General features: G+C 35.3%; 1 protein-coding gene across 1 annotated transcript in view; it reads left to right on the top strand.

Moving 5' to 3' along the window:
• Positions 1 to 16,479, top strand: part of CEP112 (centrosomal protein 112) — a 358,230-nt gene that overhangs the window by 84,289 nt on the left and 257,462 nt on the right. Inside the window, 5 exon segments of the mRNA XM_037492830.2 lie at positions 3,402 to 3,545; positions 12,370 to 12,524; positions 12,852 to 12,981; positions 13,751 to 13,843; positions 14,581 to 14,640. Coding sequence (XP_037348727.1) covers positions 3,402 to 3,545; positions 12,370 to 12,524; positions 12,852 to 12,981; positions 13,751 to 13,843; positions 14,581 to 14,640 — 582 coding nt within the window.

The following is a 16,479-nucleotide window of genomic DNA, read 5'->3' on the forward strand; positions in this document are numbered from 1 at the left end:
AATCCAACAATGTATCCATAAGATAATTCACCACGACCAAGTTGGATTCATTCCAGGGGCACAAGGATGGTTTAACATCCGAAAATCAATCAACGTTATCCAACACATCAACAAAAAGAAATATAAAAACCATATGATAATATCAATAGATGCTGAGAAAGCTTTCGACAAAGTGCAACACCCATTCATGATAAAAGCCTTGAAATTCTGGGATACAAGGAACATACCTCAACATCATAAAGGCCATCTATGACAAGCCAACAGCCAGTATCATTCTCAATGGTGAAAAGCTGAAAGCAATTCCATTAAGATCTGGAACAAGACAAGGATGTCCACTCTCACCATTGCTTTTCAATATAATACTGGAAGTCCTAGCCAGGGCAATAAGACAAGAGAAAGACATCCAAGGAATCCAAATAGGAAAAGAAGAAGTCAAACTATCACTATTTGCAGACGATATGATATTATACATAGAGAACCCCAAAAACTCCACAGAAAAGCTAATTCAACTCATCAATCAGTTCAGTAAAGTGGCAGGATACAAAATCAACACGCAAAAGTCAGTAGCCTTCCTATACACAAACAATAAATCTGAAGAAGAAGAAATCAAAAAGACCATCCCTTTTGTTATTGAAACAAAAAAAATCAAATATTTGGGAATAAATCTAACAAAAGAGGTAAAGGACCTATACAAAGAAAACTATAAAACACTGTTAAAAGAAATAGAAGAAGACACAAAGAAATGGAGAGACATCCCCTGCTCATGGATTGGAAGAATAAACATTATTAAAATGGCCATCCTACCAAAAGCAGTATACAGATTCAATGCTATTCCAATCAAAATTTCAATGTCATTCTTCAAAGAAATAGAACAATTATTGATGAAATTCATATGGAATCACCAAAAACCCCGAATAGCCAAAGCTCTCCTGAAAAAAAAGAAGGGAATGGAGGCATCAGACTCCCAGACTTCAAACTATACTACAAAGCCATAATCATCAAAACTGCATGGTATTGGAACAAGAACAGACATACAGACCAATGGAATCGAATAGAAAATCCAGAAATAAACCCACAGATTTATGGTCAACTAATCTTTGACAAAGGAGCAAAGAATATGCATTGGAGCAAAGAAAGTTTGTTCAATAAATGGTGCTGGGAAAACTGGGTCGCTACATGCAAAAGAATGAAGCTTGACCACCACCTCACACCATACACAAAAATCAACTCAAAATGGATTAAAGAACTAGACATAAGACCTGAAACCATAAAATATATAGAAGGAAATATAGGCGAAACACTACGTGATTTGCACATCAAAGACATCTTTACAGACACATCACCCAAAGCAGTGATAGTGAAGGCAAAGATAAACAGCTGGGACTACATCAAATTAAAGAGCTTTTGCACAGCAAAAGAGACAATAACAAAAACAAAGAGAAACCCCACCAACTGGGAGAACATTTTTGCACCCAACACTAATGATAAAGGACTGATCACAAAAATCTGCAAAGAGCTGATGAGACTCAACAACAACAAAGAAAATAATCCAGTCAAAAATGGGCAGAAGAGCTTAAAAGAAACTTCTCTGAAGAGGAAATGCAAATGGCCAACAGGCATATGAAAAAATGTTCAACATCACTTGTCATCAGGGAAATGCAAATCAAAACTACCATGAGATACCATCTTACACCAGTGAGAATGGCACATATTAAAAAAACTAGCAACAACAAATGTTGGCGAGGGTGTGGAGAAAAAGGAACTCTTCTGCACTGTTGGTGGGAGTGCAAACTGGTCCAACCACTGTGGAAAGCTGTATGGAGATTTCTGGACCTACTAAACATAGAGCTTCCATATGATCCAGCAATTCCACTCCTAGGTATTTACCCAAAGGACACAGAAACATCAATTCCAAAGAACACCTGCACCCCTATGTTTATAGCAGCACTGTTTACAATAGCTAAGCTTTGGAAACAACCCAAATGCCCAAAAATAGATGACTGGATCAAGAAGATGTGGTACATATATACCATGGAATATTACTCAGCATTCAAAAAAGATAAACACATGCAATTTGCAGCAACATGGATGGCGCTGGAAGGGATCATGCTCAGTGAAATAAGCCAAAAAGAAAAAGAAAAATACCGGATGGTCTCACTCATAGCAGGAATCTAGAAAACTTAAATAAGGGACCAGGAAAATGAATAACTATAAGAAAGTGAAAATCAAAATCAACAAAAAACTATGAACCAGAGACACTTTTAGGGGGGTGGGGGTGGGAGGGGAGGGATTGGGGTCAGAATGGGGGGGCTGCAATTGTATGGGGAATATAACAATAAAATTTATTTAAAAAAAAAAAAAAAGAAAAGTCCTTGGGACCCTTACCGATAATTAGCATAATTATTGCCTGCATCCTGCCTCTGGTTTTCACCATCTGTCAGGGTTTTTCCTGTTCCTCCAGTATCTTCCTAGTTAAGTAAGAATCTACATGTATGTGTCCTATCTTTGTATTTCTCTCCTATTCATGGGTGGAAAATCAAATGTGTCATTTAGAATATCTTGGACTCCTGTCCTCCCACCCATTGAGTGAGCCTGGGCTTAGAGGTGGACATTAGGAGGTAGAATCAGAACTCTACTTCCATGAAGATAGCAAAGGAATGCTCACGAGACTGTGGCCGTGGCTTTTCAATTCCCTTTGGAAGCTATCTTGTTGAACCTGGTTTCCTTTAATCGGTTACATAGACACAATAAGTGTCCATTTAAACATTCTCTGCAGACTTTGTTATAAAGAAAACCCTGTTTACACTAGGACGTATGGTGTATATATATATATATATATATATATATATATATATACTTCTCCTTAGAGAACTTATCCTTTATTTGATTTATAACTGCCATCTTTGTGTCCACTTTTGTATAGATTATGGAATGGATAAAAATGGCTTCTTGTTGGGGATTAGAGTGAGGGAGGAGGCATTTTTTAACAGTATTTTTAAACAACATTTCCTGTAAATAAGATGACAATATGTACTGAGATAGTATCCCTAATCAGCAGCACTATTACACATACTTCTGGCTTTTCAGTCTTATGCTAGTGTTGTTTGCTGAGGCATTATATTATTTGTTTGATTTATTTACTCTTTCTTCCTCCGGTAGACAATTCCCTTTAATAATTATTTGTCAATTGAAATTTCCAATGCCTGAAAGTGAGGAAAAATTGTTTCTTAAAGTATGCTTTTTGTATGATGTCTTTACTTTGCATGTTTATTTGTAGGTTTTATCTCATTTGGCATTTACGTCACGGTATAGATAAATAGAGAAACAGAGACAATTTTCTGAATTGCAAAACAGTCTATTCCGTAGTGCTTGAAGAGTCAATTCTTGATTTCTCTGTGTAGCTCCACAATGCGGTAGCAGAAATGGAAAAGGAAAAGTTTGATCTTCAAAAGCGGCATACTGAAAATATTCAAGAATTGCTGGAGGACACAAATCTCCGTCTGAATAAAATGGAGGGTGAATACGTGGCGCAAACACAGTCCACAGTAAGTCTTCCCTTCCCGTCCATTTCTTGCCATTTTTGGAAACTATCCTCTTAATCTCCATGTCGCCATGCTTTCCTGGCTTGTGCAGTGCATAAATGTGTTACAGATTTAAAACACCTTAGCTTCCTGCTTTGAGTGGAATTATACGAGATAATGCACTATATGAGATAATGCGATAAGTTTGCTTGTGAGACTTCACTCTGAAAGCTTTTTATAAATTTCTCTTCTTTTTAGTCATTACATTTTAGTCCAAAGATAATCCCTGCCTCCCTCGCTCCTTTTTCCCACTTCCCTTCTTTCCTTATTTTTTTTTCATTTTTTGTAACTGAAGACTTGATTATTTTTCTGAAAATATTTAATACGAGTGTGAAGGAAATCAAATGGGGAGGTGGGAATAGTGTGACCACTCTAAGACTCAGAATGGGACCAAAGATGTCACATTAATTCACCTCAAAACTTCCCTTTCTGAAAGGGTGCAGGAGGTGGTCACCATAGTCAGGCTTCACAACAGAGAGACCAGTAACTTTCCCATGAAGAGATGTGCCGCAGACCAGCTTTCGGCAAAATGTTGTGTCAGGGGTTCCTGAAAGGATGAGATGGCCTAGGCGACACGTTAAGGGCTGAGGGGAAGGGGATGAGGCAGACACGCACTCTTCTTTTTGGTGCAAGTATCTCCTGCTGAGGGGATCAGCAGGTTCTTTATTTATACTTTTTTTAGCAAGCCCTGAGATTACATTATCATGTGCATGGAAACAAAGCAGAAACAATCAGTGCATCCCTTTTCCCATAGACTTTTGGCTACTACATGCTCTCAGCAAGAAGACGACCTTCAAGGTTAATAGGTAAAAAGCTAAGCCTTACACTAAAACTCATTGTTTCAGCTAAACAATTGCCTAAGACAGTTGATAGCCGCCAGTACATCCCTATCAGCTAAAGCCTAAGCATGAAAAGACTTCTTATTCGCATGGCCTTCAGCTGGAGACCAGCTGCTACTCAGCTATCAGAACTTTTTCTACCTAGAAACTCCTTAACTCAAATAACTTCATTTAAAAACTTTTCCAAGGAACTTCTAAAAAAAAAAAAAAAAGCAAACAATAAATTGTCTCCCATTGTCAAGTGGGCCAAATTGTTTAATAATAATTTCTAAACAGATAATTTTCCATGCCATTTACTTACAGTATACTGATATGTATAATTTATTGCCTAATACTTTCTGATAAATTTTTCTCTTTTTATGACCAAGAACAAAAAACAAAGGGATGTTAAATCTTCAGCCCCACGGTGTGAGGCACAAGGAATCTTCAGCCCCATGTGTGAGTCCCTTTAACTTTGGCTGCAGAGGCCCTTTAGCTTTGGCCCCACTGTGTGAGGCCCTTTTTCTTAGCTGCTTGCCAGTATCTTATCTGGCTGGGGCATCAAGGCCCCCTACAGCAGAGATGGGGAGATAGAGGATCCCCTATTTCCTCAATGAGCCTCCTCAATGAGCTCTTGGTTACAGAGGACAGGTCTGAGGGAATGAATGGCTTCTGCTTTTAGAAGTCAGCTGACTTCCTAAACCTCGCATGCCTGGAAGAGGAAGGCTGCTGGGCAAGTAGACCAGGGTTCCTCACGTGCAAGGCAAGTGCACTATGTTGGGTTTACCCGTAATCTATGACACGGCCTCATGGGCTGGAAGAGACTTGAATCTCAATCTTGAACCCTGTCCTCATTTACTCCTTACATCCTACCCCAGGCCAGCCCGACTTAGGACAATAATTATTCCTTGAATTTAAAGCTATGGAATTGGTGAAAGATTCAATTACCAGGCATATGTTGGAGCTCTTTAGACCAGCTCTAAGGTTTTAGGGTTAAAGAAATGGGATACAGGATTCATAGTGACTTGGAAACTGAACTTTAGGGTTTTGGATTCAAATGTCAGCCCCTTCACATCTTGAATGCCTTACAAGTTTTTTAAATGTTAATTTTCCTTGTTTGTTGGATAGAGTAACTTCCTTTCCCTCCCTGTCCATCAGAAGAGTCTTTACTCTGAGTCCTTTCCTTTTACATACATGTTTAGAATCACCATACCAAGTTAATAAATAAAGTATAACCAGAAAGTTCTAAGTACTGAAGAGGATGTAGTGAAATTAGAACATATTACATTGTGGTGGGAATATAAAAGGGTAGATAATGGGAAGACAATTCCTCAAAAAAATTGAACACTAATTACCACATGATCCAGCAATTGTACCTTTGGGCATTTGCCCAGAAGAACTGAAAACAGGGTCTTGAACATCTGTATGCACAGAAGCAGTATTTACAGTGGATAAAAGTTAGAAACAATATAGGTGTCCATCGCAAATGGATAACAAGTATGGCTTATCCATATTATGGAGTGTCATTCAGCCTTAGAAAGGGAGGGAATTCTGACACGTGCTACAACATGGCTAACCCTTGAAGACATTATGCTAAATGATATGAACATGGACAAGTGGACAAATACTGTCTGATTCCATTTGTCTGAAGTATCTGGAAAGGTTAAATTGATAGAGACAGAGAGTGGAAGCGGTACTTGCTAAGGAAAGGGCATAGATGGATTGGGGAGTTACTGTATAATGTGTATGGAGTTTCGGTTTGAGAAGAAGAAAGTTCTAGGAAAGGGTGGTGGGGATGGTAGCACAACAATGTGAAAGTACTTAATGCCATGGAATTGTACACTTAAAATGATTAAAATGATAAATTTTATGTTGTGTATAACTTATCATAATAAAAAGTGAATGCCAAAAGAAAAAAGAACTGACAGTTAATTTGTATAATAAATAAAATACTCCTACAAATGAAGTAAAGAGTAAGTAAATGAATTTCCAAACAGATAAAGGATATGAACAGGCAACTTCAAAGTTGAAATTTCTGAAGCATTGATTGCCTAACATGTTCACTGCATTGGTATATTTTATTATTTAATTATATTAAGAGAGAGAGAGCTTTCACAGTGGAATTTTAAATTTTTATAAATTTGAGATGTAAAGAAAAGGGATACTTTGGAGTCAACAAGTCACTGTCAGAGAAATTTCATTTTATTTTTAATGAAAGTTGAACTTAAAAATTAGCATTCAGACCTTGTCATTAGGTAATAGTAAATATAGAGAAAAATGGACAGACTCTGTCAGCAGGATTGAATTTAAGAATCATCAAAAGTAGACAGATCTTGCTGAGCTGCTCCTGATTTAATAATTAAACAAGGTTGAGTTGACGGCAGGGCTTAAGATGAAAGATGAGACTGTCACTGAGAATTACTTTCTCTATTTGTTGTTCTTTCAGGCTTTTTTCTCCTTCTTTTGGTTGAGTCTTGTTTTGCTTCAGTGCCACTTACTGTAAGCAGACACTCGTATAGATTATTAGATTTATGTCTTTTAGTATTGGCAGGAATTTTCTTATGTGAAACTCATAGTTAGAAACATAAACATAAAAACATTAGTCTTTGTAAGTTTGCAAACTACAATAAAATTATTAGATGTGGGAAGGGGGAGGGTATAAAATATGGAGTTGTAGCCATTTCAGATTTTAGACACAATGAATGTGATTGAGATTTTAGCTTTGATTAGTGGAGTTTTTACCTTTTTTTGTACCGAGGATCCTCCTGGCAACCTTGCAAAGTTTATGCAGTCTATTTAATAAAATTTATAAGCTTACGAAGAAAAGAAATTATGTTGTGACACAGTTGTCAAAATAGTATCAATAAGAAATCAAAATCATGATAAAGTGGTACATATGCTTCTAAATTATTGCAATAAATAACAAGATTTAGCTGGGAGCCTTCTGTAATTCATGAATAATGATGGGAGTAAATAATATTTAGTATTATCCAAAACTGTAAGGGACTATAAAAATAGCTGTGATTTCTGTTAGTCATAGGTGTTGCTAATGCTACCTGGGTTTGTTGACGATATTCATAATTGAAGGGAAATGCTAAAGGTCAGTTAAGGTCAGGAAAATAAGATGAACACGTTTTTCCATTCGGATTCACTGACATTCTGAATTCTATTCATGAACCTGTATCAAAGAGCGCCAGCCTAAGGGTGTCAAAAGGCCTTAGACACCTGAAATATTTTTTAACCGTTAGTAACTATTACTGTTAGAAGTGATAATTCATAGAACAACTTAATCTACTCTCTGAGATAGCTGGAATTTAGGATTTTATAGTTACCACCCATATTTTTTCTCCCATTTTCATGATTATAGAAAGAAACCTCCATATAGCATCATTTCATCACTTTTCAAAAAGGTGACTATTAAAAAAACAAATTCCATTTTTTAAACTTGCCAAATTTTGGGAAGATAGTACCAAGTTTCCATATACCCCACACCCGACTTCCCCTACTGGTAACTCATTACAATTTTTTGGTACATTGCTTACAATAAATGAACCAATCCATTATTTTTAATTGAAGAACATAATTTATTCAGTTTTCCTTAATTTTTACCCAAAGTTGTTCTTGTCCAGGCTCTAATACATTTAGTTGTTATCTCTCCTTTGACTCATTGTGCTAGTTTCTCAGACTTCCCTTGTCCAATTTTTGGCACTTATGAATAAAGCTGTTAGAAGTATTTCTTGCAGATTTTTGCATTGGGCACAGTTTTCAAATCAGTTGTTTTCTCAGCAAAATCTGTATGAAACCTGTATAAAACCTGTATGAAAGTGTTCATTGCAACATCATTTTTAATAACCAAACACCTAAAACAATCCATCAATAAATTGGATAAATTACTTTAGGTATGTTTGCAAAATGAAAGACTGTATACAGCAATGAAAAGGTTTAAACTGTGGCTACTCCAAGTGTGGGTGAATCTCAGACACATGATATGCACGACAAGGCCTGACCCACAGAAGTACTCTCTTTGACTCTATTTATAGGCTTCGGCATAAGGCAAACTTAATTTCTATGCTACAAGTCAGAAAAGTGCTTACTTGTGTGTAGAGGATGATGGTATGTAGGTTTCAGAGAAGCTGGTGAGGCTTCTGCCTTCTAGTGCATCACACGTGTTTCAGTTTATAAAAAGCTCATGAAAATATAGACTTAAATACATCTTTTGTATATATGTCATATCTCAAGTAGTTGTACATGAAATAAGATAAAATATGTTCTTCCTTTTGCTTAGGAGTCGAAATTTTCACCCTTATAATTGCTAACTTTGTCAAACTTTCGGCTCATACAGAATTTCAAACCCAGTTGGTTTGTAAAACTCTAACATCTGTATCTCCAGTCTTGATTTCTCATTCTTTCTATTGGTTCTGCCACTGAAGACCCATCAGAGATTTTATATTTCCTAATACTTAACTTGTGGAAATCATTTCTATATTTCCTACCAAAATCTTACCTTTTCCCAAACTTTCTTTCAATTCCAATGAGTCAATTCTCTTGGTATATTGGATTTTGAACCTGGAGGAGGTAGGATTTTTTCCACCACTTCTCATGGCTTTCATTAAGTATTTCACTTACTCATGCTTTACTTCTCTGAAAATCTTGAATCTGCTCTCTCCCTTCTGTTTCCACAGCTACCACCTGAGTTCAGGCCATTGTTGCCTCATTCTCAGACTCTTCCTTTCACCTGCCAGTTCCTCTCCTTGTCTTCTCTCGTTCCATATCTCATTGTCCCATGATCAAGAACTTAAATTACTCGCCTAATGCCTATGATCATTTCTTACAAGCCATGCCCACTCAAGAACTCCAACCTAGTCTTCCGAATGCCATCTTTGAGTTCACGGTGTGGAAAGATTTTATGTGCCTCGGAGGTAATCTGTCTTCAGTGATACTTGTTCCTTCCCCTAGCCCCTTATATCCCTGAGTCCCCTCTCTGCATTGTCTGTTACACTCTGCTGTTTTTCCTGTACTGCTTTTTATGTCTTTTTAAAGCCTCCACTATTTTTTATCCCCTCAATCTTTGTATTTAGTTTTAAAAGATTATTGTGGTCAGATGTTATTGTCTTTGAGGTATTCATATGTATCTGTAGGCACTCCCTTGACATTGTAAGTTTTAAATTTCTTTCATTTACTTTTTGCCTACAATATTTTGTCTAAGACAAAATTATTAAGAAAATGATTTAAAATAAATAATATAAATAAAATAAAAAAGAAAGAATAGAATAACCATCATCATGCATTTTGCTTCTTGAATCAGAAAATTTTTATCAGTATATGCAAAAGTATGTGTTCAACAAATATAAACCTTAATGCAGGAGCCAATGTTTCCATTTAGTAAAATACTTATTTGCACAATAGAGCAGCCTTTAATCATGCCCTTGCACAAGAACCCATGCCAGCTTCTAACACAGGCGCTCAGTGTTTGAAGAGTCAGTATCAGGACCATCCTGTTCTTTGTTTTAAACCTTCTTATATCTTACCCCTCTTTTTATTCTCACCCTGTTTCACCTTGTCTTTCTAGTTTGATTGACTGCTATTCTGTTTTTCTATTCTAATCTTCATCCTGTTTGGCACAGCCCTAGGACTTCCTAATCTTGTGTCTATTTTCATAGGTAGCACCAACTTGACTGGTTTTGCCCATTTTGTGGCCCTTATATTTATAATAAGTATGCACTATTGATGTATGTATACATATACGTTTATATGTATGCGCAGATCCTATGCTATACATATATATTCTTTGAATTAATTGCTAAGAGAGTCTTAAGAGCATGATTGCCAGATTGTGTAAGACTGTTTAGTTTTGTAAGAAACCTCCAGACCATCTTCCAAAGTGATTGTACCATTTTGTATCTTCTCTAGATCCTGTTGCTCCACATACTCATCAATATCCAGTCTTATTAGTGTTCTGGATTCTGGCTATTCAAATGGCTATAGAGTGACATTTCATTGTTGTTTGCATTAAATCTGGTGACTTGATGTGGGCTGCCTTATGATCTATATATCTTCTTGGGTGACATGTCTATTAATTGGGTTGTTCATTTTCAATTCTGCAGTCATCTTTCTGTGGTTTGTCTTTTTCTGTTCCTTTGTTATGTGTCTCTATTTTCCAGACATGAGTGAAATCATCTGGTATTTGTCTTTCTTCCTCTGCCGTACTTTGCTTAGCTTTGTCCCTTCCAGTTCCATCCTTATTGTTGCAAATGGCAAGAGTTGATCTTTTTTATAGCCTTGTAGAATTCCATTGTTTATATATACCACATTTTGTTTTTGCTAAGTTAACATTCTTATCAGATTTATTGTTTATTTTTGTATCATCCCTTGTGTCCCCTTGTCACTTTCCCTTCCCCACCCCTCTAACCTCAGAGTCTTCAGGATGTTTATTAACTATGTGCTAGTTTGCTAGTTTTTTTTTTAAAATGTTTTACATTGTTGAACCTGGAGGCTGAGGCTATAAGGGCAGCATCACACAGAGATGGTGGAAGAATGGCTATGAGAGGAAGAGTGACTAGAGAGGCAGGACCACAAGACTGAGAGAGAGTCCAAAGGGAAAAGTATAAAGATTCACCAGGCGATTGGAGACCTGCCAGCCTCCTGGCCCCCCAGACCCCCTGCCTGCCCTGCTCCTGTTTGCCTCACAAAATTGGTGTAGAAGAGCATTAAAGCCTATAAAGAGCCACTGAGGCCTCCAGGACTCTCCTTTACCCGCCTGCCCGAATTGATAGAGAACCTGCTCTGTGCTTGCTGAACTACAGCAATTAGGCTGTTGCCATAACTTGGCTATTGTAAATAGTGCCACAGTGAACCTAACAGTGTGTATATCCATTCAAATTGGTGTTTTTGCATTCCCCAGGTAGATACTTATGAGTGGCATTGCTGGGTTATGTGGTACATCTATTTTAGTATTCTTAGAAAATGCTGTACTATTTTTCATAGGGGCTGAACCAGTCTACATTCCCACAAATAAGGGTTCCTTTTACTCCATCCACACCCTTGCTAATACTTACTGTTTCTGGTTGTTTTGGTATCGGTCATTCTCACAGTTATGAGATGTTCGTCACATGGTGATTTTGAGTTTGATTTCTCTGATGACATAATGAGCTTGTTTTCTTCATGTGCCTATTGACCATCTACGTGTCTTCCTTGGAAAAGTATCTATTTAGAGCTTCTGCCCATTTTAAAAATTGGATTATTTGGTGTGCTTTTGTTGTTGTTGTTGCTATTGAGTTGTATGAGTTCTTTATAAATCTTGGATATTAATCCAATGTATATTGTGCACTTTTTTCTCTCATTCAGTAGGATGCCTTTTTGTTTTAATGATCGTTTCTTTTGTTGTGTAAAGCTTTTTAGTTTGACATAATCCCATTTGTTTATTTTTGCTTTTATTTCCCTTGTCTTTGTAGTTGAGTCCCCAAAGACATCATTGAAGCCAGAGTCATGGAGTGTTTTCCTATGTTTATTTCTATGTATTTTGTGGTCTCAGGTCTTACATAATTTTAAAAAGTTTTAAAAACTTGAACTGATAAGTGAAAAACACTGCTGAATACTCACCTAACATTAGAATATAAATTAAGCTGCAGAAAGAGAATGTAACCTTCCTGAAGATAGGAACTTTATCTCCCTCAGTAACTGATGTGTCCCTAGATCCTGGAATAGTACCAGATTTAGGAGATATTTGTTTAACGAATGAATGATGAATGATTAAAAGAAGTAAACTTGATGGTCTTACTAGGTTAAAAGCATTCTTTTAAAAAATACTTGGTTAATTTAGAGATTGGTTTAATTTTTGCTAGTATGATTTATAATACATTTGTTTTCTTTATTCTTAACTAGGATATATGGACTTTTGTCAGGCTATTTAATAATAAAGAAGTGTTGCAAAGTCAGTCAGAGGCTTTCTTAACCATGATCTATTCTTTCAGAACCAGATGGTCAAAGAACTGGAGTCCCGTGTCCAGCAGCTGACTGGAGAGGCAGAGAACAGTAATTTACAGAGGCAGAAATTACTTCAAGAAAAATTGGAACTTGAGAGATGTTACCAGATAACATGTAGTGAATTACAGGAAGTCAAGGCAAGGTATTGTCCGAAGTCAGATCTCCATTAAATGTGGCTGTAAAATATTGCTTTTAACTTTATAAATTAATCACACCATGTGCATTTAACATTGGGAGGGTTACAGCCTAAACCCTTCCATTTATTGCTTATTTTTAAGGCCCACTTAATATGAGAAGCATGTTTAAAAACAGTTGATAAAAATGTGGATACATACTTGATACGTTGAAAGATGATACATTTCAATGTGACTGACTAAAGAAATCCATTTTAGAGATTGATTCTAAATGCATCGGAAGTACATACCTACTAAAGGAAGTACTTTTGTTTTATTCTCATATTGCTTGTCAGGCGCAACACTCTGCATAAAGAGAAAGAACATCTTGTGAACGATTATGAGCAAAATATGAAGTTGCTACAAACTAAATTTGATGCTGATATAAACCTTCTGAAACAGGAGCATGCTCTTTCAGCGTCTAAGGTATTATATATGCAGATGGGTATATGTGCACAAGAGTGTTTATTTTTGTCTGCACATGGGCATAGATTGTCATGTAGAACCTAAGTATTTGGCTTTAAAATTAGTCTCTGATTTATCTTGCAATGTAATTGAAACATCAAGAATTTTTATTGGCATTTAAAATACTAGAAATGAAAATGTCTATTATGCAGCGTAATATAAATATGTCAACAATAAACTTTGCTATAATAAGGTAGCCCTTTTAAGTACTGAAGTTTTTAAAGGAGGAAATAAAAAGTAATCAGTTGTCTTAAGAATACATTTTTACAGTGACTGTTCACATCATTAATATTGTTTTGAAATTTTGGTTGTGGTTTAGTTTTCCTGCTATCACATCTATTAACCCATGGGCACCCACTGGCACCCACACACGGTTGTGTCAGAAAATTGAAATTGATTTCTGCCAAGAGAATCTTATAGCTATGAATCTAAGGTAGTTAGTTACTTGATATTTCATGAATTGAATGTTCTGTTAGATTTGATTTTAAAATTTGATATTTTTTGTAAACCTATTTTTTATATCATTATATTTTTTACATCTTTAAATATTATGTATAATTTATATTTTCACTTTAAAAGATTTTTAAGACTTAAAAAATTTTTTTCATTCAGATTTATGGATACCTTGAATTTTGAGTGGAATTTCAGGGAGAAAAATAAAGTTATTCAAGAAGATGTAGGAGGGTGCAAAATCAATATTCTGTCTTTTTTCTTCTTAAAATCCTTCTAGGCATCTGGTATGATTGAAGAATTAGAACAGAACATCTGTCAATTAAAACAGCAATTAGAGGAATCAGAACTTCAAAGAAAGCAGCAAATAAGGGTGAGCTCTGTATTCTTAAGCAGAAGAGCAGTGACTAATACTCTCCTAATACTCTACTAATACTCACACGTATAAATGAGAGTCAATAAAAAAAAAACCTCAAAAATGTAGGTATGCCATTTCTGATTTTTTAATTACATTTTATCATTTTTCATCTCATTTATTTTATTAATTTTGCCTAAAGTAGATGCTAATGGGATATAAAGAATAATGAACAACAATTTTAACTTGAACAATCAATTATCTTTTGGAGATTAGTTTAAAATTAAGCTTTATTTAAAATAGTATTATTTTAGAATAATTTCCTCCCTCTTAATCATCTGCCAATATTGATAATTTCTCTCCCTCATCTCTATTACACACATCTTTTAAATTTTTTCTTTTCCCTCATGGTTAAAATGTACCAAGAACTTGTATATGATAAAATTTCAAATATATTATTTCCATAGTGAATTAGCTCTTTTTAAATGATATCCTAACCTAAGGACTTGAGTTTCTCCTCCACTGTAGGTACTTTGAAAGCAGTAACATCTTCAAATAACTAAAGTTGTATGGTCTCTAACATAAAGCTACTCTTTTTTTCTACTTGTAGTTTAGAAAATTGGAGGGGTAGGGTTCTCATACTAATATGCAAAACTCAAAGTTGTGATCAAGTAGATTGCTCTATCTCATAAGATCACTAATTTTATTGACTAATAATTTTAAGTATAATAAAAATAAATATTTATCATTCACAGGATCAAGAAAATAAATTTCAAATGGAGAAAAGTCATTTAAAACGCACCTATGAAAAAAAGGTAATACGTTTTGTGGGAAAGTGTAAGATATTTAAAGTAGCAAATTAAATAATGAACAGGGGCTAATTTTTATAAAGCCATGCATTCTAGTCCTTAAAGAATAATTTGTTTCTACATTTAATTAGGCAATGGTCAAATTTTGCTTCTTTAGTTTTCATGTTTATAAGCTTCTTCAGTTCAATTATTAATTTAATGAAAACACCACTTTTATGTTATATTTAATAAGTGAATAGTACTATTATGTTAACCCATCATAATAACACTTTGAAATTATATTTTCTACCTGTTTGAAATATGGTAAATCAGTGGGAGTTATATCATACTCTCTTGTATCATGTGTAATAGGATCTCTAAATATTTAACAAAAAAATATATAAAAGCATGAAAGAATTACCTGCTATTTAAAAAACTTATTAGTAATTGTTTCTTGTCACTTAGAATAGTGAATATTACTTAATTTGTTAGTATCCCTTTTATCAGTAATAATGGGCATGTACTGCCCCACTGTTAACATGTTTGACAATAAAGTATAGAATTCTATAGGTTTGTAACTTCTGCCTTTCTCTCTCTTTCTCTCTCTCTCTCTCTCTCTCTCACCAGTCAGTCTACCCAACAAGTTAATAGGGAGTTTATTTGATACCAATACCTGCTTCTAAAACATTAGTGTGACATTCAGATGATTGCAAATATGTCCTTGATGATGGCCCTTGTTGGATTGTGACTTTTCAACTTCAGTTTTGAAATTGTTATTTGCTATGAGACGTGCAAAGTCAAAGAGTAGTTGAAATAGCAAAGATTTTATTGCTGCTTTTCTAATTATTTACTGTTTTAACATTTGTAAAATGCGTGCATAATGAAAAATGAGAAACAAATCAGCCCTGCAACTAATTTAAATTAATACTAGTTAAAATTAAACAGTTTTATAGCACAAAATTCTTAATACACTTTGTAGTAGTATAACTATCTGAGGATATCTGCCAGTAAGGAGTCACTAAATGTTTCCATTGGGCAAGGTGCTTGGACTGGGAAGATGAATTAGACGTAGATTCTGTCCTCCACAAGCTTAATATCTGGGAAAAGAATGTTTCTGTCATTTGTAAAAGAGTATTTTTACTAAGATGTACTCACTAGACTATGTGCTCTTTCAAATCATAACACATTTTCTTATTGCTAAAAGTTTTTTTTTTTTTTGGCTGCAGTTTTAATACAGCTCAGTGCAAGATCCTGAATATTTTTCATGTCTCCAAAATGATATCTGAATAGGAAGGGGAAATAGTGCTTTCTTTGAAATAAAGAATTTTTCAGTTTCTACTGTTGAGCCATGCAGCTTCATAAATATTTTACTTACCAAAAAAGACCATACATTACCATAAACTTGCTCACCCGTGTATGAGGCAGCCACATCCTCTGGGTGTTCTTGTTAGTCCATTGTTCATTCTTTGTGCAGATATCTGGCTTCCCATCCATTAAGGAACAGCCTGGCCTCCTGCTCTTGTTTGCTGTATGGTCAGCTCTCTTCCTCAGAGATGGGTTCTGTGTACCTGGGAGACAGAGAGAAGGATAGTAGCAAGGAGAGAGACACGCACTGAATAATTTGAAAGAATGTATTTCTGTCCCAAACTTCTTTTTTTTTTTTTTTTTGCAGAGCCTTTAAGATGCCCCACCTCTGGAAGGCAGCTTCTTTCTCTGTGTTTTTATTTTATTTTATTTTTAAATAATAAATTTTATTTTTATATTCCCCATACAATTGCAACCCCCCATTCTGACCCCAATCCCTCCCCTCCCGCCCCTCACCCCCCAAAAAGTGTCTCTGGTTCATAGTTTTTTGTTGATTTTGAT

Source organism: Talpa occidentalis, unplaced genomic scaffold (genome assembly GCF_014898055.3).
Source record: "Talpa occidentalis isolate TD23 unplaced genomic scaffold, MPIMG_talOcc4v2.1 talOcc4.7, whole genome shotgun sequence".
NCBI classification, from domain to species: domain Eukaryota; kingdom Metazoa; phylum Chordata; class Mammalia; order Eulipotyphla; family Talpidae; genus Talpa; species Talpa occidentalis.